Raw genomic sequence first — 23,712 nt, 5'->3', positions numbered from 1 at the left:
CGTCTTCTCTTCAGTTCACCTCACTCATTTTCTACAGGGTTCAGGTCAGAGGACTGGAATGGCCAGCAGAAGCTTGGTTTTGTGCTCAGTGACCCATTTTTGTGTTGTTTTTGAGGTTTGTGTTTGGATTATTGTACGGTTGGGAGATCCAAACATGGCCCATTATAAGATTTCTAACAGAGTCAGTCACTTATTGATTTTTTATCTGTTGGTATTTGATAGAATCCATGATGCCATGTGTCTGAACAAGATGTCCAGGACCTCCAGCAGAAATATAGACACACAACATCACAAATACAGCAGTATATTTCATTGTACACATGGGGTACTTTTTATCCCTGTGTTCACCAAACCCATCTTGAGTGTTTGCTGCTAAAAAGCTCATTTTTTAGTTTCATCTGACCATAGAAGCCAGTCCAATTTGAAGTTCCAGTCGTGTCTGATAACTGAATATGCTGGAGTTTGTTTTTGGATGAGCTAGGATAAATTTTTTCTCTACTCAACTATTTTCTGTAATTCTCTAGCTGTGGTCCTTGAAGAGTCTTTAGCCACTCAAACTCTCCTTCTCACCGTGCATTAGGACGATATAGACACACGTCCTCTTCCAGGCAGATTCATAACATTTTCTGTTGATTGGAAACTCTTAATTATTGCCCTGATGGTGGAAATGGGGATTTTCACTGCATTGACGTCATCGCCCCAAGAGCAGGAGTGACGACAGCAGGAGACTCCGCCCACCGCGATGCGTTCAGGAATCGAAAGGTCTTCAGTGAGAGACGGAGGGGAGGATGTGGAGCAGCTGCTGTTAGGAAACTACTCGTACTGTTTCTGCATTCACCTCCTGAGGAAACACACTTCCCGCGAAGCAGCCTCCGAACCAGAGAGGACATGGGGAACCGCGTAGCTCGCGAGGATTTTGAGTGGGTTTACACCGACCAGCCTCACGCCGACCGGAGGAAAGAGATCCTGGGTGAGTGCTCGTTATATCCCTGACGGAGAACACGTTCAGTAACGACTAAACATCGCTGCTGCCTCATACCGGCGGCGCGTTCATCTGCTCCGACTCGACTCAGTTAAAGTTAGCTGGTATGTAAAGTGATCTCCCGCGGAAACTTCAATGAGTCAAGTGCTTATTATTGTATTTGATTGTAATGTTTCAGTAGCGTGTGAAGTCGATTAATAACGAAAGAAAGCCGTTCGTCGTTAGCTGAGATGACCGTTATATGAGGGCCACTCCCTGAAGAAGAGCTCTTACATAAATAACTTCCTAAACTACAGATAACACTTCACCACAGCTGCGAATCCTCAATTAATGACCTTTATTATGCGATTCTTGGAGAATTTATCTCATGAATGTGAAGCTGTGCCAGCTAACCGCTTAAACAACAATTATTAGCAGCTAATTCCTTTCATCCGAATACAGCAGATATAGTGCGACTCTGTGTCTGCTTTTAGCGATTTAATAACCTCTATTTAGTTTGTTGAGCTATGAATGATGTATAAAGTGTTAAAATGGCGAGTGTGGTGGAGTGACAGTCACATGAGGAAGGCTAGCTAGTGCTCTCTCTCTCTCTCTCTCTCTGATTCTGTTCATTCTGAATGTCTCTCTCCCACACACACACTTAGCTGTCTAACTGGGGACGTTACATACACTTATATTGTTTTATATACAGATAGTTATAGATTATATCAACTAATCCTAACCCTGACAAGAGCCACAGAAAACTTTATGCATTTTTACAATGAAAAAAACAACAACTTTTGTTTGCTTTATTTTTATACCTGTTTTACAAATGAGGACGTCCCCAAAACGAGGTTTTTAGAGATTTTGTCAGGTTTAGCTCACACTTGGGTACACATTTGTCCCCAACATATGGTTAAATAGGCACTCTCTCACACTCACACACACACACACACACACACACACACACCAATAGGGTGAAGGTACAGAAGTGTATGCTGTTTATTAGTAACATCTCTCTCTCCACTGATAAAGCTGCTTATGAATGCCTGTGGAAAGCTGATGATGAGCCATTATTCCCACTGATCTATATGTGGAGTTTGGATAAACATTAGAGCTGGTTTATGGATACACTTCAACACTAAACCGCTCTGTTACTAATTCATGATTTATTCACGATGCCCTCACTGACACACACCAGTCATCTGGTAAATGATTCTGTAGCTGTTTAGTTATAATTATGCTTTAGATTGCATGGATTCTACTGCAGCTGTTATGGATAAAGAATTAAGCTGCATTTTGTATTACTATTGTGTTCAATAAATGCCACTGCACTGAATATGGTATAAAGAGTGGGATAATTTCTCCTGCTCGTTGGTGACAGTCTTATTCAAACACATCATCTTGACTGATATTTGTTCAGCAAACTCTGTCTTCATGTGAGCTCATGTTTGTCTGATTTGGAGACGATCCAGTATCCAGCATACCTGTGCTGACATGTAGTCTGTCTTCTGTGCTATTGCATGTACAGTAACAGTGCAGCCTGCTGTGATCCAGACCGGACTGTCAGTACCTTGCCGTATTGCATTGTTATATGTAAACCCTGAATTAAGCTTTAAAGTAGCACTCTTGCCTCAAAGCGGTCAGTTCTTGCATTATAAAATACCTTGTATGAAAAGTGCTCACATTGAAATTCTACTGTGTGTTTTGTATTGTTTCTCGGAAGCTTTAGGCAAATGACGTAGACTTCAGGTTTCACAATATCCTCCTGGGGCCCAGGAACAGACTTTTGTTCTCTGTAGTGGACAGTATATTTGAGTGGATTTCTCTGAGACCGTACATGCCACAGTTGTGTCTGGATGTCCTGTACAGAGCACATTCAGGGCTTCTCAGAGATATCAAATGATTGGATGTTTCGTTGTGACCACTCCCTCTCCTAGGTCTTCAAAAATGGCTGACATTAATTTAGTGATCAAATGTAACACTCTTATGGAAATATGATAATATTTTGTAATCTGACTAAATTTTAAACTGTTTGTAATAAATCAATATCTCAGTAAAATGTTAAGGGGTTCCTGAACGATACTTTTTTTCGATACCAATTTTATGAAATCAGTTTTAACAAGATTACATTATCTCAAAAAACTTTGGTCTTATTTTTTCAGCTTGTTGAAAAAAATTTTGGCAAAAAATTTTACTATTAAAATTAAAACATGGAAATATTGTGTGAACATTACTTAAAAAAAAAAAAAAAAAAAGTTTTAATAGTAGCCTAGTAGTAGCAGTATGTACTGTCCGCTAAACAATATTAATATATTTCTGCCGCAGTGTCTTCCAAGTTAATCCGAACTTTTATTTTGACGGGTTGCCGTGAATACCTTACAGTTCTGTGTGTATATGATATGATGCTAGTTTTACTCAAATCAAACGGTAAAATGCTCATGAAGTGACTCTCAGAGCAGGTCTGGAGATGTTGTTCATGTGTTTATGTCCTCATTTATTGAGACGGTAGACGCTGAAATCACCGCGAGCGTCATGCACACTTCAGTCGAGTGAGTACTAAACGAAACCGCACGATATAAAGAGCAGACTGCTCCGTACGCTTTCGAATCGCTCTCGTGGAGGTCAAACGCTGATCAATCAGCACCGTTTCTAGTCAAACACACCTAGTGCTGCAGGATTATTGGCTGACTGACGTTAATGAGATTAACCCCTTAGGTATTGCAATTTGGTAGCGAACGACAAGACGTTTTTCAATACTCGGTGGTAACGAGGCAATAACGGTCAGTGCCTAAAAAGTATTGAACTTGATACCCAGCCCTATTTATTACGCATTCTGGGAGACACAATAAATGAATAGGGAAAGAAATTATATTTCAATACTTCTATGAAATATTAGATGATATTGTGAAAATCTTGCCAATTAGGCTATTACTCCCATTATTACACTTCTTTTTTTTCGTGACATGTTGTCCCATGAACACATGAATATGCAAATTAGAGTGAATAGATGCATTTTATACAATGGGAAAAAAATAGTTTTTGCCTATGCATGTTTGTTCATGTCTTTTCCTGTGTCCTTTACATACAAAATATGAATAAAACGCATCATTTTTCTTATGCTCTAAACAATGTAATGACATGAAAAAATACTAAATTCACAAAAAAGTTTCCCCGGGTCTCAGGAGGATATAAAGCATATTAAGATCTAGATGACAAAGAGAGGTGACGTTACATGCCAGAGACATACGAGGCAGCACTCCAGATCCCGTTGGTGTCGAGTTGTGTTGATTTGTTATGGAAATGCACATCATTTGAATGCCCTCATCCTCTACATCAGTTTCAGTTTTACAATGCTTGTCTTGTGTGGTTTTTTTGGCAGCTAAATACCCAGAGATCAAGTCTCTGATGGGACCGGACCCCAGACTGAAATGGATCGTCTGCACGATGGTCGTCGTCCAGTTTTTGGCCTTCTATTTGGTGAAGGACCTGCCGTGGAAATGGGTCTTTTTCTGGACGTACGTGTTCGGGAGTTGCCTAAACCATTCAATGACGCTGGCGATTCACGAGATCTCGCACAACACGGCTTTCGGCAACAACCGCGCCAGATGGAACCGCTGGTTCGCCATCTTCGCCAATCTGCCCATCGGGCTGCCCTACTCGGCATCCTTTAAGCGCTACCACCTGGACCACCATCGCTACCTGGGTGGAGACGGCGTGGATGTCGACATCCCCACGGAATTCGAGGGCTGGTTCTTTTGCACCCGTTTGCGTAAGCTGTTCTGGATCATGTTCCAGCCGCTGTTCTACGCCATCCGTCCCCTCTGCATCAACCCCAAACCCATCAGCCAGCTGGAGCTCCTCAACGTGGCCATACAGCTGGCCTTTAACGCCGTGCTCTACTGGGCATGGGGTGCCAAGCCCCTGGTCTACATGATGATGGGCTCCATGTTAGGAATGGGTCTGCATCCCATCTCAGGACACTTCATCGCAGAACATTACATGTTCCTCAAAGGCCACGAGACCTACTCTTATTACGGATCCCTCAACCTGCTGACTTTCAACGTCGGGTACCACAACGAGCACCATGACTTCCCTAGCATCCCAGGACGCCGCCTGCCCATGGTAAGACCAGTTATTCACTCCATCTCTATAATTCAATTCAGTTCAAGTTTATCTGTATAGCGCTTTTAACGATACAAATCGTTACATAGCAGCTTCACAGAAAATTAAAGTTAAATCCATTTAAATAATAACCCCCTGGTGTTGTTCAGTCATTTTTGATCGAAACATTTTCTGCTATGGTTTATTAAAATTATTTATTTCATTGGAATGGTATGAAACTTGGCAAAGGGTTTGGCACTTGCTATGTGGGGAAAAAATAAATAAATAAAGGTTAAATGGTTCTGAAAAAAAGTGTCACACTTGTATTGTTCTTGTACACTGAAAAAAAACAGTAAGTAAAATTGACCTAATTTTCTTTTGCAAGTTTTTGCGCACAAATTTTAAATGAAAATTAAGTATTAAGTAAAATCTACTTAAGTTAGGTAAAATTAGCAAAGGAAATAAGTCAATTTAATGTGGCCAGTTAGAGTTTGAGTAATTTCTACTTAATTATTTTAAGTTGAATCTGCAATCTGCAACTTACAAACATATAGGCCTAAGTAAGCAAGTTGACAGCTTGTTATCCTTTTTAAGAGAATATGTCCACTCGATGTAATTATTACCCAAATGAACACAGTACAGGATGATGGTAACAGTCAGAGGATACTGTGAGAGTAACACTGAACTCCAGATGTCACAAAACAGAGTTACTCAAACTAACTACAAAAGCAACTATAAACCTGTAAATACACCTCGAAAACAGTGAAGAATGTGACCTTATTAATTATTCATGCCCTATTGCATGATGGGAACAACGGAATCATAACTTTGATATTAACTTAAAGGAGTCCTTGTAAACATAAACAGTTCCAAGTAAAATATAAAGTTTAATTTCTACAAGCTTAAATTGAGTACAATATAGAATTTACAATTTGCATGAATTATTTAATGTAGGAATTCCATTAGTTTTTCTGTAGTATTTACTTCACCACACAATCATTGTTATCAGTGCAGGCGTACTGGTATTGTGTAAAGGGAGCTAGTTTAATCTAGTGGAAACAATTAGTACTGCGCACAAATGACATCTTACTGAAAGCTCTTTTTGAGATATCAACCTCAAATTTGGAACACCACTTGTTTAGATTTATGGCTTTGATTTTCTGCCAGTTTTAGAGTAAAACATGTTTTGAAAAATATTTATCTAAAATTTTAAAATAGTATTTTTGTGCTTTCTGTGTAATAAACTGGCCGAATACCGAATACCTCAAGCGTGTGGCGGAAAGGTTACGCCCCTCACCATGTTGTGATGCCATGTCCCGGCCTTTTTACAGTCTCTGGTCCCGGCCCAACGAGATTCAAACAATAAAACCCATTATAAACAAGGCATTTATTGCATTCAGTGAGGACATAATTACTGATTATAATGACTTATACTGTCTTTTTACGCACATTACCATGTCTGCATTTGTGATCGGAGAAACAACAAGCACTACTCTACACTGCTCAAAACCTGCGTTTGAATCGTCAGTAGCAAATTCTTTACATATCGAAACATTTACAGGCTGTGAGTCAGAAGCGCCAGACTGTCCTTGCGATGTTGGAATTGCCCCACTTTATAGTGTTCACAGCCATTCATAGTGTTCACATGGTAGACTACTCTCTCCCAGCTTCAGGAAACAGTGCTCTGTAAAATGCGCTGCACACACTCTAATATTTGGGTTGAACTGTTCTGGAACAGTGTTGTAAATACAGCTTAATTTCTAGTTGTGTCCTCTTTTGGAAGCCGAAACACTTCGCAGCGAATCACCGCATCTCCAGGACATAGCGCCGGCGGTACTACAGTGAGAATAATAGTTCCGCCTTCTTTCATTGCGTAAACATTTGGGCGGTGTTATGCAAATCTGCCCACACCGTGATGTAGACGTGTGGGGTGTGTTTCAATGAACCGTTTTAAGAGGGCTTGGACAAGTCTTAACTTTATAAAGAATATCTCTTTAGTCTTTGTAACTTCAGGGATCTTATCTCTGCACAAACAGCTTGTAACTCTCCAAAGAGAAAGGAAAACTTGAAATCACATCATATGACCCCTTTTAAGTCTGTGCTCCAAAGTACTCAAGATATACTACAGTTTAAGTTGTAAATTAATTTTGAGATCTAATGCTTTTCCTGACTGATGTTCCTGAGAGTAACAACGTTTGCCCGTATGATGATAAGACTGACTGCTTAGCCTCCTTCCATTTAATTCCTGTTATTATAGATATTAAAATAACAGTGTTTTGTTGACGGTGACAAAGCCAACTAAAGATTCAGTGATTGCTTTCATTTAAAGAAGAGGTTAGTTACAGACAAGAATCACCTAAAAGCTTCGTTCACCAACAAGTCTACTCTGATGTGGAAGATGAATCTATATAAGCTCTGACTGATGAAGACATGCAAACGATGCAGCTCATCTCTCATATCATCAGATCATCATGCACTGACAGAGGCCTTTCTTTGACAAGTTCAGAGATATTGAGATGCTGTGTCTGTTTCTTCCTCAGGTGAAGGAGATCGCAGCGGAGTACTACACAGACCTGCCCTGCTACACGTCGTGGGTGAAGGTCCTCTACGACTTTATCATGGATGATGATCTGAGTCCGTACTCGCGCGTGAAGAGACGGCTGACAGGAGACGTCAAGCAGGAGTGACCGCCTCGCCACCACACCACACCACAGACTGTCTGACCCTTCACCTGCTGGAGAGCCAAGCAGCTGTTAGCCATTTTTAGCCGTCTGTGACACAAAGGACATTTCCATGTTACTTTTTGGCTTTTAGTAAGTGTGCTGACCAATTTTAATTATGAACCAAAACGTTTGAGCTCCTCTGCTGCACATGGTCTGAAGATTCAGATGCTTTTCTTCTAGTTTAATGGAACGCTGATGTTTCTAACTGGTTACACATTAGCAGATTTGATTGAACAGGTCAGCAGTTCATGCTGTTCCTCTGCTCGCTCTGTTATCTGTAGGAATCACGCTGACAGAGCTAGGAACACACTGTAAAAGGTCGACGCAGTATGTTCTTAGTGCTGTCCAACCACCAATCACATCCCAAATAAGGTTTTGTTTACATAATAAATGTGTGTACTGTGTATATTTGTGTATATAAATAGTGTATTTTGCAGTATATACATAATAAATATACACATTTTGAAAATATTTACATGTATAAATTATATAATATAAATGTATTTAACATAAACGTAACATTTTGCTTAAATATATACACACACAGACACATGCATGTGTATATATACATAAATATACACGGTGCACACACATTATGTAAACAAACTTATTTGGGATGTGATTAATCATGATTAATGGTTTGACAGCACTAGTTCTTAGTCATTTGTACAGTAAGCGTAGATCTGCAGCGTCAGAGATGGTTCGTGGATCTTGTACTGAAAGCGATTAATGCTGTTCATCTCTCGTTAACACACACCAGAGTCCGGCGGTTTGGTGTAGAGGACTGTTTAAGCCTCTCTTATACTTCATTATTTCAGCAATTAACGAACCTTGGCTAACAGTGAAGTATTGAGTTGATTAACATTTATACATTTTATATCGCCTCAACTGAAAAGCCTTAATAAATTTGAGCTGGTGTCTAATGATTGTTCTTGGTGTCTAAAATATATGAATATTTGATGTACATTTTGTATGTTTTAACCCTGAATATTAGAGTTGCAGTACTCTACTGGTCACAAGTTTAGAGTTGGCAACTTGTTCATTTGGGAAGAAAAAATGTAGACATGATTTATATTTGCACACAAACTATTTCTACCGGGTTTTAGATGGTTTTGTTTTTTTTAACCATTTTAACCAACAAAAGTTTAGTAAAGTGACAACCTTTGACTGGTAGTGATTTTCTCTTTCTCCACACACACACACACACACACGCTTCAGTCAATGATTGATCAGTACACTCACTCACTCACACTAATCTTCATGCTAAAACGCTGTGAAACACTTTATTACATTCACTTTATTGCATATATCATTTGATAATCTTTGATCATGTAAAATAATAATGTTCTTCCATGAGCTGAAATCTCTCTGCAGGATAAATGCACAAAACAACGATCAGGAGAAAACGCACAGCCAGTTTCTGTTTTAAACTTTATTTTTAGTACAAAATGATATCCAAAAGTTGCTCAATGGTTGTCATCTTGTGAGGCTCTCTTTCAGTTTTTCATACATTAACTGGTCCTGCAAAGAAAAAAAACCCATGATTAAAAACAACAAAATCAGTCTTCACACAAACTTTGACCAGCGACAGTGACTATGAGAGGTCACTGAACTCTTGCCCAATGCAGAAGAGCTCAAGGACATCTCATGCGTTCTGTTCACCGCTCTTTCATAATGAATGCAGAGCCACGTCATAAAAGACAATTCAAAGAAATAAAGCCAGTGATGACAATGCTGTCATTCACAGTAACTGCAACAAAAACAAAGCACAGTCAGTCATCACGGACTAAATCTCAAGGTATGAGTGGGAATATGACGACAGATTCATCCTTGCAGGGGAATCTGATTTCAGCTTCTTCAGCTTCACATTTAGTTTGAGTTTCCCTCACCTTCTTGGAGACAGACGGTCGCACCTTCTTGAAGGCGTCTTCAAAGTGAACTCGGCTCACTCGGATGCCCTTCACTGGCTCTGTAACGAGAGAGATGACGTGTGGATCTGCTGCGGTGTCAGACCAGATCACAGAGCGCAGGTGTGTGTGTTACCTGTGTGTGTGTGTGCTGGTCCTGAGCTCAGGTGAACTCTCAGAGCGTTAACACATGCCTCTCGCACCAGCGCTGACAGATCCGCTCCTCTGAAACACACACACTCAGCCTTCAGCCAATGAATCCAGTCCAAATACACCCAGCCAGAGCATCATCTGGAGTTTGGTACAATATACCATGCATATATTTGTTGTGTACAGCAGACCGAGTATGTCAGCCTGGGAAAGAGTGCATCTGCAGGTTTGGTTTCAGTATCTCTGATGCCTCACAGAAGAAGCGCTTGAGACGACGTGCTTCATCACTGTTGCATCGCACAACACATGAACACAGAAACTGATACAAGCATCTAAACTAATGCGGTGTATAGAAATGATCCAGATCCATATTAGGGGAGTAACGTGAACACATATACATATATTTATATATATAAAACAGTAGTTTACTAAATAAATTCAATTAAAATAACATTTTCTTGGGGATAAAAATCTAGCTCAGCTTCTGCTCTAAACTATAGGAGCCCTGTTTCATTACTATACGGATACAGTTAATAACAGTCCAAACTTACTTTACTTTTACTCATTTAGCAGATGCTTTTATCCAAAGCGACGTACAAATAAGAAAAAGTATCAAAAACTTCAATTCAATTACTATTTATTTTTATATACTAATCAACACGCTACTTAATTTAAAAACTGCATTGTGCAATTTACATGTTTACATACAATTTTTGTTTTAACTTCTAAATTTTAAAATTTCTATTTATTGTTGAAATATAATCATTTACACAGTGGCTGTCAGATTTATTTAAACACATTAAATATTTAAGACATCAGTAACAGGTAAAGTCAAATATAATGAGTATATAGTCTAATATTTAGGGAACTGCTCTTCTCTCTAGTAAATAATGAGCTGTGGAGGTAAAGAAATCATACTTTGAATAATTTGAGTCAATGATTCAGTGGTCCATTCATAAGGACAGGTCATCTGATCGAATCGTTTGAAGGCATTCTTCATTGATTTATTAAGATTAAGAAAGTCACTTGCTGCCACCTGCTGGCGGTTTACTGTCATAGCAGCTTATCTGTGCATTTTATAATATATTTTAAAACACAGAGTTCACAACATTATTTCTGCTGTTTTTGCATGCAGTGTAAATGCATTCGTGCTGTATTTCAGCTACACTGAACCGTCTGTGTAAATGCATCTGAATGGCGCTCCAGTCACTTCTGTTTGTTCTGCAGTGGAAAGATTGATTTTATAGATTCTGACTTCATATGATTGGTAACAGCCCTATATTATCCTATTATATGCAGTGAAAATATTTAAGAATTTGATATGAAAGATGATGCATGCATTGAATAGGGAAAAATAGATCAAAATCAATTTAAATACATTTTTGTATGCAGTATTAAGTCATATAAAATTTCCCAACAACAAAATTGTGGCCAGTGAAAACGCTGAGTGGCTAGTAAATCTGGAAAACCACTAGCCACAATGGCCGGTGAGCAAAACAGTTAATGTGAAGCCCTGCTTCTTACACAGAATAAGACATTCAGCATGTGTCATAGTATTCTAAGCACTGCATTATTATAACGAAAATTATAAGAAGAACAGAGATAAATCATATATTGTCGGAGTCCTGTGTTTATTAGTCATGTTGAATCAATGAAAGGCGCTATAGGGATCTCCTGGATTTCTCCTGTGGGTCGTATTTGCAGTTCCTCTGGCCTTCAGATGGAGATTTACTACGGATCACAGAACCCTGCTTCACTTACAAGATGCGCATGACAGTCGCAGCTTCTGCCTAATATGGATTGAGATTTTTCGTCACACACACACACACACACACACACACCCCCCCCCTCCGGATGCCTCATGTGGATCAGCAGCTTACAGACCTCCTGAAGAGACAAGCAGACGGAGGCCGGTAGACCCTCGTCTGTGAGCAGGACAGACAGATGGATGGATGTGTGCAGGACAAAAAAAAAGAAAAAAAAAAAAAGAAACAGTAATAGAAAAAAACACTATACTGCAAACACAAAAAATCATGACAATGCATGATTTGCATACATGGGCTCATGGATCCCGCCGTCTGTTGGGGTCTGGCCACAGGACCTCATCGACATCGCAAGCAATGTCTTCTCCCGCTAGGCACCGGGGAAAATATCCTCTTGCATGTCGAAACCATCCATGGATTGCTGTCACCTGAATGTCGCCGCAGGCCTGTTCCATTGCCTGCAGAAGAGGCATGCGGGCATGTGGTTGGCGGTCATATACACGCCATCTCCAAGCCGAAAAAATTCCTCTATAGGGTTTAAAAATGGTGAGTAAGGGGGCAAGTATACCACTTCAAATTGATTGTGGTTGGTGAACCAGGCCTGGACCAGAGCAGCCCGATGGAAACTGACATTATCCCATATCACCACAAACCTGGGCTGATCTGGTCTGTTCTGTACAACTATATTATGGAGAGCATCTAGAAATGTGAGTATATGTTGGCTATTGTATGGACCTAGTTTTGCATGATGATGCAGAAGCCCTCGAAGGCTTATGGCGGCACACAATGTGATATTTCCCCCGCGCTGCCCTGGGACGTGCACAATTGCCCTTTGGCCAATTACATTACGACCCCGTCGTCTTGTTTTGCTCAGGTCGAATCCAGCTTCATCAATGAAAATGAATTCATGAGGCTGTGCAGCTCCATCCATGGCCAAGATTCTCTGTAAAAAAAAAAAAGAGAACATATTACTGTACTACAGTGCTACACATACAGAACCCTCGCCCCATCACACAGGTACCTGTGTAGCTCTCAGAATGGATCCATGTGGTACTGATATGGTACATATTCAGCTGCTACTGGATTTCACCAATACTGTATTGTAAATGTAAAGGACAGTTACACTTACCCGTACATATTCAGCTCGAAGTCCTTTGACCCGGTTACTGTTCCTCTCAAATGGGACTCTGTAGAGCTGCTTCATGGTGATGCTGTGTTTTCCCAAGATGCGTCTGATGGTGGTGATGCTCACATGGTTTATGTTGTTGAACACTTGCCTGTCTGCAAGTATTTTCTGTCGTAGCTGGTGGAGACGGATGGCATTGTCTGCCCTCACTAGGTCCACAACGGCAAGTTCCTGCTGTTGTGTGAACAGGCGTTGGCGTCCTCCCCCAGAAGGTCTTCGAGTCATTCTAGAGAAATACAACCACATATTGTCATCGGTTTGCTTATTTTTCTTACAGTACTTTACTGTATATATTGTATCATCCACTGTACTTCAATATAACTAATCATGGTATGTTTACATATATTATGTTTATATAACTAATCATGGTATGTTTGTTACATGGGGGAAGTTGTGGCCTAATGGTTAGAGAGTCGGACTCGTAATCCAAAGGTTGTGGGTTTGAGTCTCCGGCCGGCAGGGATTGTAGGTGGGGGGAGTGAATGTCCAGCGCTCTCTCCACCCTCAATACCACGACTGAGGTGCCCTTGAGCAAGGCACTGAACCCCCAACTGCTCCCCGGGCGCCGCAGCATAAATGCTGCCCACTGCTCCGGGTGTGTGTTCACGGTGTGTGTGTGTGTGTGTGTGGATTTGTTCACTACTCACTGCTGTGTGTGTGCACTTGGATGGGTTAAACGCAGAGCACCAATTTCGAGTATGGGTCACCATACTTGACAATACGTCATGACGACTTATGTTTCACAAAAACTACCACTTTGGCTGCAAAAGGAGCATTAGCACCCTGCAATACCCTGTACACTTGATATGGTAATGTGATATACTGTACAACAGTGCTATAAAAACCATCTGAGTAGAGTAGAAGGTAGAGAGGTGAAGACATACCTGTATTCTAGTCGGAATGTTCTTCTTACAGATGCCACTGTGAAGCGGCTTAGATGTGGGTGGACTCTCTGCCCAGCTTCCCTCATAGTCAGGCCACCAAAGTTGCTCTTATATCATCAGAAATATGGGTCCGTGCATGGCCTCTTCGACCTCCTCCTCCTCTTCCTCTCCCTCCATCCATGCTTGCAAAGTTCTTGAAATGGCTAAACTGAGGGCTTTTTGTAGTTGGCTAATTGGTGTTCAGTTTTGCAAGTAAGTGCCTTCAGGTGTGTATTTGAGTGGTTGCAATTACCCGATGTGTTTTGTATTTTGGATACATGTGTTTTCCAAATGGCACCCTGAGATTTCATTTTTGAACGAAGTGTCTTATGTATGAAATAGAGTGTAGTATGCAGGACCATGTGTGTTGCATAAAGGAGTAAGTGTGTTGCATAATTGCAACTAGAGTGCAAAGCAGCGCTTTTGTTTAAGGTATGAGTACATGTGTTTGAGGTATGGTAACAAAAGCTTCAAGTTGTGTTACTTTAGTCTAATCATGGGTCTATAGTGTTCAAGCAACGGGCAAAAACTGTAATAAAGGACAATGATATATTTTAATACATAATAATGAAACCTGATTCTCTTTAGAAACTGTTTCTACAAAAACATCTCCAGAAGTTCAACTGTCTTCTGTGGGAATAAGCACATTTTGTTTTATGAAACAGCTGATAAAATACAGATCAATAATCAATAAAATACAATCACAATAATCCACAGCACTCCAGTCCATCAGTTAACATCTGGAGAAGACAAAGGTTAAACAATCCATCATCAAGACGTTTTTAACTTCAAACCATTTCTTCTGGTCAAAATATGAGTCCATAATCCATAATAACTCTTCCTCCAGTGATAAAGTGCATCTCCTGTCGTCTCTCGCATCAGAATCCAGACACATATTTGTCTAGAGCTGGTTTGTCTTGTAAGCGCTGCTTGATCTGTGCAGATTTCTCTCCTGATTCAGACCAGAACACTGTTTCTCTGGAGGAAGAGATTATAGACTCTATGGTATTTGAGTTCAAAACATCTTAATGCTGGATGTGTTTCAGCTTTGTCTTCTCCAGATGTTAACTGATGGACTGGAGTGGTGTGGATTATTGTGATGTTTTTATCAGCTGTTTGGACTCTCATTCTGACGGCACCCATTCACTGCAGAGCATCCATTGCTGGGTGAGCAAGTTTCTTCAATCCTCCAAAGCAGATGGAGAGAAATTCGGACGTGCATCAAACATGAAGAATTACTGTATGTTAACTTTCTCAGGCACTCAGACTGCAGCTGCTTACCGCGGCGCTGGAGGACTCTTCCTCACACAGATCGATGAAGATGTTCTCCTGCTCTCTGGTTCCAGTCGTATCGATGACCCAGCTCTTCTGAGGGGTCGCTCCTCTCTGATAGAGCTGTTCATGTGGTTTGTATGCTGTTGAAGAAATGAAACATTCTGCCTAAAGTCAGCTCTGATGTTTCTTGATTTCGTGGTCAATCTGTGAAGGTAAACATGTTCAGGAATATCATCCTCGCTGTCTGTGCTGTACTCGGCCACGAACACCATCAGCACAAAGCACAGTTTGAAACACATCTGAATAATATACACCACCAGTCAAACGTGCTTGAACAGTAACATTTCTAATGTTTTTAAAGAAGTCTCTTCTGCTCATCAAGCCTGCATTTATTTGATGCAAAGCACAGCAAAAACAGTAAAATTGTGAATTCTTTTTTTTTTTTTTTTACTATTTTCAGCATCATTCCTTCAGTCTTCAGTGTCCCATGATCTTCAGAAATCACTCTTATATACTGATTTACGGTTTAAAAATATTTATTATTATTATGTTGAAAACAGCTGAACAGGTTTTTTCAGGTTTCTTTGATGAACAGAAAGTTCAGACGAACAGCATTTATCTGAAATAAAAAGCTTTTCTAAATGTCTTTATCATCATTTTTAATCAATTTAATGCATCCTTGCTAAATAAAAGTATTAATTTCTATCATTTCTCTTCTACCCCTCCCCAAAAAAATTAAATAAAATTATACTAACTCCAAGCTTTTGAATGTTATAGTGTGTATAATGTTACAAAAGCTTTTTATTTCTGATAAATGCTGTTCGTCTGAACTTTCTGTTCATCAAACAAACCTGAAAAAACCTGTTCAGCTGTTTTCAACATAATAAATGATTTTAAACAGTAAATCAGTATATTAGAATGATTTCTGAAGATCATGTGACACCGAAGACTGCAGTAATGATGCTGAAATACAGCTTTGATCACAGAAATCCATTATATTTGAACAGATATTGACGCAGACAGCAGTTAATTGAAAGCAGATGTATTTGACAGTAGATGTGAGCGTGACGTCTCACCTGTCCTCTCGCTTGCGTCTCGCTCTTTTGGCCAAATGCTTGTCTTCCAGGGCAGAGATATCAGACTCGCTGCATATCGCCGCATGCACTGCAGACATCAAGATGTTTTTAAACGGCTCAGAAAGCTGAAAACACTGATATTCTGCTGTAATGCAGTTTAACACGAGCCAGACCTTTTTCCACTTGAATCCTGAAAGCAGTCCTGTTCCTGCGGCCGTACTCGATCCTGCTCAGAGCACAAACACATCAGACTCTGCTCGTCACGTCACTCGGTCACAGAGCGAGCAAACTCACCTGAAGCGCTGCTGAAGCTCACAGGCCATCGCTGAAACATCCACATACGGCTCACTGTGGGATTTCAGATACTGGAACAAGCACAGAACAAGCAGTTATGATCCAGAACTCCACAACAGAGCAACGCATGCAAGAAAAACAACATACATAATGCTATTTCAGCAAGATGTTTACAGCAAGTCAGGTCTGTGTTGATCTCTGTCAAAAGCAGTGACTGCTGCCATACAAATCATAAATCTGTCCCTGCAGCACAAAAGCAGTCATGAGTAGCACAGGTATATCTGTAGCAATAGACAACAATACATTGTATGGATCAAAATTATACATTTCTCTTTTATGACAAAAATCATTAGGATATTAAGATCATGTTCCATGAAGATATTTAGTAAATTTCCTACCGTAAATATATCAAAACTTCATTTCTGATTAGTAATATGCATTGCTAAGAACTTCATTTGAACAACTTTAAAGGAGATTTTCTCAATATTTAGATTTTTTTGCTCCCTCAGATTCCAGATTTTCTAATAGTTGCATCTCAGACAAATATTGTCCTATCATAACAAACCAGACATCAATGGAAAGATTATTTATTCAGCTGATGATGATGCTAAAAATGGACTTTTATGACTGGTTTTGTGGTCCAGGGTCACATTTCTGCAAGCTTCCAATCATCATAAAAACAGCAATGAAAGAGAAATAGATAGATATGTAAATATATAAAATACAAAACAGCCGTCTGTGGGAAGATGGTTAAACCTGCTGGGTAAACTTAAACAAGCCAGTTTTCTGATATTGCTAACTAATACAATACATTAACATGATTATCGATCAGATTACATACTTCTATCCTTCTATATTTGAATTGATTGCATGTGTTTTACTGATCTTTCTATTAATGAGAAGAAAGGTTTAATTTGACCTGCTGGACTCTGTGTTTGAGTCTGTGATCTACGATAGACGCCCCGCGGTTCTTCATCACTCAGTCCACACAGAAATAGAGTTTATATTAATGTAGATTTGAGAGAAAGCAGCTCGGTGTGTAGCATCAGGCTGCTGCTGCTGTCCATGTGGAAGAGCTGAGCTCCCGCAGGCCTGGAGAACAACCAGCACACACGGGACATCAGAAAGAGCCCATTTTACACAAGTTGATATCATTCTTTAGGCTCTTAATGAAAAGTCTGTAACATAGTTTGGTTAAAATGTCTCAATGGTAAAACAACACATTTATAAACCTGTCAAAATCAGCTCCGCTGTGTCCCAATTGGCATACTTATACTACGCCCTAAAGGTATGTACTCTTTTTGTGAATATAAAGTACATACTTTTGAGTATGTAGCAGAATTGTAGGCAAGCTTTGGGACATACTACTTCATCATAACTGCGCTCTCTTGCTTAGTTACATGCATCCATCTTATCACAGTTAACATCATCCACATTTCATTTCATTTGATTTCCTACCGTATTGGAGAGAAATAAAGAAGAGCATCGTGGGTCTTTCATGCTGAGAACTCTGCTCGTGTTTTGCTTAATGATGCATTTCACAGTTACTGAGTTTGTAAGTTGTGGGTAATATTAGCCGTTAGAGTGCATCCATCTGCACTTCAGATTCTATCCGGGAGTACTAGACCATCCGGGAATCTTTGGCATACTTCTTTAAACATACTATGATTTGGGACATACTAATTCTACCTTCAAATACTATTTAGGATGGATAGTATGAGAATTGGGACGCAGCACTCTTGTCAGAGCAAGCCGTTGTGTAGCATTTTCCTTTAAATGTTAATGAGCTCTGCTGACCCCGCCCCTCTCTTCTGCTCCCTGAAGGACTGTTTACTTTAGCCACATTCATAACTAGCACCGAGACAGCTCTCAGCTCACTCAGGGCGGGGCCAAGGTCCTGTCAATCAACTCTGGTGGGAGGGGCCTGTACTGAACTACATCACTCTGACAGGACTCTCAGAACAGCCTGATTAGAGAAAGGGGATTTTAAAAACAGAGTTAAAAAAAACACTGTATAGATCATTATAGGATGGATGTGTACACACACGTCCAACACACATTTATGTTCAAACAACTTGAAAAGTGAATTCTGCATCCGAAAATGAAGATGTGATGCTTATCTGCTTACCCCAAGGGCATCCAAGATGTAGGTGACTTTGTTTCTTCGGTTTAATTTGGTTTTGTCTATGTATGTTTTTTTTCTCTCAAAGCCGTGAGTCCCATTGACTGCCATTATATGATCCGAGATGCCATTAAAAATAAGCTATCCACTTGCTCCTTACACTCATATCTGTACAAAGATGTGCACGAGCAGATTAAATCAAATGTGTCAAAGCATCTTTCCCTGCATCTGTCCTGACCACACACTCATATCTGTAACTGTATCCAGTGTAGAAAAGATAGCAGTGATTGTGATTTCTATTTGATTTCGACGCATTCAGTGTGATCAAGAGTCAGCCATTAGCGGCTGAACGCCAGTGGGCGGGGCCTATGCTGAGAAGAAGACTATTGGTCGATGTCTTGCTCTGGAGGCGTGTTTATGCAAACGCTGCACCTGGCTGACGTCATCTTGCCCCTCAGATCCAAAACAAGCTGCTTTTTGAGCTTGATTAAATAAATGCTTTGTTTATAATGAGGAGGACGTCTTAAGCTATGAAACTTGCAGGATGTTTTAATGGTGCAAACACCTCTATAAGCAAGGCACATTTGATTTCTCATGTCATGACCCCTTTAAAAAAGTGCTTTTGGGAATGAGCGTCTTTTTTAGCCCTCCACCCTTCAAACCTGTAGTTGTGGAGAGCGACGACTTTGTTTGCATTATTAAGAAAGCACAACATCTTAAATTGGTTAAATCTATACATTACAATGTTTTGCATTATCATCTGAAGCAGCAATCGCTATAAAATGATTGAGTTAAACAGTTCTATAAGCAAAACAGATCAAACAGACGCTGACTGCAGTTATTATATGTTGTGATTAAACTTATAGGAACGTTAGCTGGTTTTATATGTTGTCTGAGGGGTTGGCATCATCTCTTCAGATCTTTGTAGGAGGCTGGATCCACACTAGAGCTTCTGTAATTGCTAGAAACAGAGAGAAATTAGCGTAGCTGCTTTTCCAACTTTAAGCAATAATAATGTACATTTGATCAGATATAACTGCAGTACAAGATTATGAGATGCATTATGTGAATGCTTGGCTAAAGAGATGTGTCTTTAATCTAGATTTAAACAGAGAGAGTGTGTCTGAACCCTAGCAGTGTATTACAATAGTCTTGAGTTCATGAATGCATGAATAAACAGTCATTTCTACACATTATTCACCGCATACAGCAGGTGGCGCTGTCCGACCGCCGCTGAAAGAGAGAACGCGCACGCCATTGCGTCACGCCGAGGCGCTGCGTGCTCGCGCTATGAGCGGACGTGCGCGCTCCCGTGTCGACTCGTAGTAGAAAATGGCGAGTTGGTGCGCGAAGCGGTTCTGCTCGAATGAGAGGTTTATTTTTCGCCGCGACGCGGACAGATGGAGGTCTGAACTCATCAACAGCTTGGGTAAGTGCAAAAAACTCTGCTGGCCGTTTCCTTTCTTCGTTCACGGCAGTTTAATAGAAAGGTGAGCAGTAATTCCTGCAGTTAGCGTGCTAACGCTAACGTTAACCGTCAGGATCGGACAAACCCGCTCATCTTTGCCTTTCGTTCATGAGTAATCCTCGCAGATCATCTATCGCTTACCTGTGCGACACACGGCCCGTTTCTCGTCAGGATATCGCGATTCATTTAACTAGAGTTTTGTGTGCCGTTGGCTCTGTGCGCGCGCTCGCGTCCGTTTGAAAGTTGTTGTTTTTTAATGCGCGCTCACGTTCAGCACGAGCGTGATTGACAGATCAATATCAGGAGGTATGATGACAACATTTTTAAACACCCTAAGCTCAAAATGACTAGACAGAGCTGAAAATTCCCTTTACGACGACACCTGCAATGTGAAAATCCAATTATGATATTTATAATAACGGGGAATATATTAAAATATTATACATTAATTACAATAGAAGTCATGTGACCGAAAATGCTTCTTATTCACACAGTTTTGCTTGTAACTTCCTCATTTTATCAGATATTTGCATGAAATTTGAATAGAAGGTAGAATTTTGTTAGTTCTTTCAAATGAAATCATGAAAATGTACTGTTTTAGCTGGAATAGGCATCAGACCCATGGTACCTCACTGAAAACAATTATAATTAATAAGCATACATTTATTTTCGGAATACAAGAGAAAACAACAATACACATCACTATTAATTGCTAATTCATATTCATACAAGTACACAACAAATATTCATTGTCATTCACAAAAGTACAACTAACAGACATTCAGAGTTTTTTTTGTGCGCCATTTAAGTTATGTTGTGCAATTTGGACAATGAGTGACCACCCAACCTTAAACCATTTATGCTAAAAATGCAAATGTACATTCATATTTATAGTCATCCATTTAAATTAAGCTTTTTTTTCATACTAACGATGAATGATCGGTACGACAAATATACATGCAACCTGTGTACTTGTGCTGATAACTGGTTATTGACAGGCTATTGTACAACCAAGCCATCCAAGATGACGTCTGCTGCCATCGCATAGATGGACACATCAGTGTCATGGGCATCAAATTCATACCCCTCCCCGCTCATGGCCCAATAGCCAACACTGTATTTCTTTTTTTTAGCATGGAAAGTTTCAATTGTCCCGTTGAAAATGACCTTTTTTCAACAAGCAGCTTCACTTTAGTTTTCGCCTGATCTTCAGTCATTTCTGGTATGCATCTAATAATTTCTCTTGCAGTTGCAGTTCTGCTGGATTCTCCAGCTGTAACGTAAAGATAGAGAATATGTCCAATTTGTATAAAATGAGGAGATGGTACATCACAGTACTTGTCCAGGAGGTGCTGTCTGGCTAGACCTGGCTGTGTGTTGGGCCCCTTTCTCCTTTTCATAGTTAGCTATAAAGACATAACATCACATATTGGGCTAACACTGGATTCCTCTAACATAAGCAGCACCAGAAGCCTAATACATGTGGAGAATCATCTTACATGTTTGTAAGGCTACATCTACATGATTCAAGGAAATTGGACACAATGTTCTAATCAACATGGCTTATGTGTTGCAGGATACTTTGGATAAAAGAGTAAACAAAATGAACAGACAACAAGCGTGCATAACTTTTTGATCACATTCATAGATCCAGTGCCACTTAAATTGTGCACAGATTTGCTGTATTCAGCTAGAGGTTACATGAAAAAGTGCATAAAAGATCTAAATAATACTATGCTTGTTCACTTTGTCATATCCACGTCGAATTGCCCAGGCCTACTGTCATATCAATTAATTTACAGAGTTACAGGCTAGTCCTCAGTAATCTAACTCGAAGTGTTACCATTTTGACAAGTATGTCAGAAAAACCATGATATACATATTAAACTACATGGCATCAGTAAAAATTTCAAGAAAAACACAGTGAGAATGAGTTAAATACAGACAATGTTTGTTTTGTTGTTTTAGAACGACTGCATCCGACAGGGCATTAGTAAAATACCTTCTCCTCTATGGATTTCGATGGAATTTCATCAGTGCCAAGATAAAAGCCATGTATTTGTCCACCTACCTTTCAGTAGTGTCTAAAGCTTAGATGAAGCCCGCCGACTGGTTGAAAGCCACGCAAATCTTCCGAAAGTCACGGTGACCTGAAAACACCTCAGGGCTGAAATCCCGAAGTGTCCAACGCTGCAGGGGTTTGCACTCGACGTAGTTACCGTCGTATTCAGGAAAAACATACTCCCCCCAGGCGGCCAGGAGTAGATATTGAATGACACACATTAACAGTGCCATGCAGTTTGGAACACATTGTTGAGAGAGAATGTGCGTCGCGAGTGGTTGCTATGTCATCATACCTAATATCAGGACTGATGTGTGCACTCAGCCGTCTATTTGTGTCCAGAATAGCTCCAGGATAAGGATCAGGACAGTAAGGTTAGGGTGGCTGAGGGTAATCTGAGGCCTCAATCACTCTATTAAAGGGTTAGTTCACCAAAAAATGAAAATTCTGTCATTAATTCCTCAACCTCATGTCGTTCCAAACCCGTAAGACCTTCATTCATCTTCGGAACGCAAATGAAGATATTTCTGATGAAATCCGAGAGCTCTCTGACCCTCAATAGACAGTAAGAGTACTATCACGATCAAGGTCCAGAATCGTAAGGACATCAGTAAAACGGTCCATGTGACATCAGCGGTTCAACCCTAATTTTACCAAGCTACGAGAATACTGACACAATTTAATGACAGAATTTTCATTTTGGGGTGAACTAACCCCAGATTAGGCCTCTGTCACCAACTGTGAGAGCGAGTCAGTCAATAAATGATTGTTTGTTTGTTCGAACCTTGTGAAAATGTCAGGCAGGATTTTGCTTTTTTGGGAGGTTCCAAAACATTTGAGCACTAGAGTTGCTTGCAATGGCATAAAAATAGTAAGTAGTAATCACAGAAAACTGTTTTTGCATTTTATAAGTGCAGCATTTGACAGCAAAGCACTAAGATACAGTCGGGATTAAAAAAAAAAGTGAAGTGAAGGGACATACTGCTAAGAATGGTGACCCATACTCGGAATTCGTGCTCTGCATTTAACCCATCCAACGTGCACACACACAGCAGTGAACACACACACAGCAGTGAACACACACACACACACAGCAGTGAACACACACACACACAGCAGTGAACACACACACACACCGTGAACACACACCCGGAGCAGTGGGCAGCATTTATGCTGCGGCGCCCGGGGAGCAGTTGGGGGTTCGGTGCCTTGCTCAAGGGCACCTCAGTCGTGGTATTGAGGGTGGAGAGAGCGCTGGACATTCACTCCCCCCACCTACAATCCCTGCCGGCCCGAGACTCGAACCCACGACCTTTGGATTACAAGTCCGACTCTCTAACCATTAGGCCACGACTTCCCGACTTCATTAGAGATGTCAACGATTAATCGTCGATAAGAGATGTAATTGATTAAAGCTATCGATGGTCGATTAAACTATTTAATTTTAGCAGCTGTGAGTGACGTGAAGGTGACAGGGGTGGATCTTTTGAGAAAATAATTCACTACGCTTTTAATGTGATCCAAACTTTAAAAGTACATTGGAAATTTAGTAATGAAGTCATGTTTCCCCAGATAATTGTTTCATATATTGTGCTCTGCTTTGGCAGGTCTGCGGGACACGAGCAGGACGGAGCCCATCTCTGTTCTCATATCTTCATGTTTTCTCCCAATATTCCAAAGCAAATGACACATTTGTAA

General features: G+C 40.3%; 3 protein-coding genes and 1 long non-coding RNA gene across 5 annotated transcripts in view; 2 read left to right on the top strand and 2 right to left on the bottom strand.

The window, feature by feature from the left end:
• The first annotated feature begins 222 nt into the window (after nucleotides 1–222).
• Nucleotides 223–8,959, top strand: degs1 (delta(4)-desaturase, sphingolipid 1). Its single transcript, XM_079439584.1, has 3 exons — nucleotides 223–970; nucleotides 4,344–5,086; nucleotides 7,606–8,959. Exons 1-3 carry the CDS (start codon nucleotides 889–891, stop codon nucleotides 7,750–7,752), a joined length of 972 nt encoding a protein of 323 aa, XP_079295710.1. The 5' UTR covers nucleotides 223–888; the 3' UTR covers nucleotides 7,753–8,959.
• Nucleotides 8,960–9,253: 294 nt separating this feature from the next.
• On the bottom strand, nucleotides 9,254–9,920 carry LOC306884777. The gene is made up of 3 exons (XR_013785480.1): nucleotides 9,832–9,920; nucleotides 9,678–9,757; nucleotides 9,254–9,309 (listed from the first exon to the last, which is right to left on the bottom strand). It is a non-coding gene; the product is annotated as an uncharacterized lncRNA (long non-coding RNA).
• A 4,254-nt stretch (nucleotides 9,921–14,174) lies between these two features.
• nvl (nuclear VCP like) lies at nucleotides 14,175–17,424 on the bottom strand. 2 transcript variants are annotated; one of them, XM_079439595.1, is made up of 6 exons: nucleotides 17,282–17,424; nucleotides 16,363–16,433; nucleotides 16,242–16,294; nucleotides 16,069–16,156; nucleotides 14,999–15,132; nucleotides 14,175–14,246 (listed from the first exon to the last, which is right to left on the bottom strand). In XM_079439595.1, exons 1-5 carry the CDS (start codon nucleotides 17,336–17,338, stop codon nucleotides 15,117–15,119), a joined length of 285 nt encoding a protein of 94 aa, XP_079295721.1. In that variant the 5' UTR covers nucleotides 17,339–17,424; the 3' UTR covers nucleotides 14,175–14,246; nucleotides 14,999–15,116. The 2 variants fall into 2 exon arrangements, with proteins under 2 accessions (XP_079295721.1, XP_079295720.1); XM_079439594.1 differs by lacking the exon at nucleotides 14,175–14,246 and having other exon boundaries at nucleotides 14,862–15,132.
• A 2,294-nt stretch (nucleotides 17,425–19,718) lies between these two features.
• LOC306883959 (uncharacterized protein) overlaps nucleotides 19,719–23,712 on the top strand; it is a 35,007-nt gene continuing 31,013 nt past the window's right edge. The window contains exon 1 of the mRNA XM_079439509.1: nucleotides 19,719–19,913. Coding sequence (XP_079295635.1) covers nucleotides 19,817–19,913 — 97 coding nt within the window. The 5' untranslated portion in view covers nucleotides 19,719–19,816. The remainder of the gene's footprint in view (nucleotides 19,914–23,712) is intronic.

The sequence above is a fragment of the Barbus barbus genome (genome assembly GCF_936440315.1).
Source record: "Barbus barbus genome assembly, chromosome: 18".
NCBI lineage: Eukaryota > Metazoa > Chordata > Actinopteri > Cypriniformes > Cyprinidae > Barbus > Barbus barbus.
Note: the sequence above shows the minus strand (reverse complement) of the source record. Positions and strands in the feature narration are given on the sequence as shown.

Coding starts and splice junctions, on each gene's coding strand:
- degs1 (XM_079439584.1), top strand. CDS start 889: ATGGGGAACCGCGTAGCTCGCGAGGATTTTGAGTGGGTTTACACCGAC. Junction 971..4,343: donor CCGGAGGAAAGAGATCCTGG/GTGAGTGCTCGT, acceptor TTTTTTTGGCAG/CTAAATACCCAGAGATCAAG. Junction 5,087..7,605: donor CAGGACGCCGCCTGCCCATG/GTAAGACCAGTT, acceptor TTTCTTCCTCAG/GTGAAGGAGATCGCAGCGGA.
- nvl (XM_079439594.1), bottom strand. CDS start 16,408: ATGTGGATGTTTCAGCGATGGCCTGTGAGCTTCAGCAGCGCTTCAG. Junction 16,157..16,241: donor CAGGATTCAAGTGGAAAAAG/GTCTGGCTCGTG, acceptor TGATGTCTGCAG/TGCATGCGGCGATATGCAGC. Junction 15,133..16,068: donor AGACGCAAGCGAGAGGACAG/GTGAGACGTCAC, acceptor TTTCTTCAACAG/CATACAAACCACATGAACAG.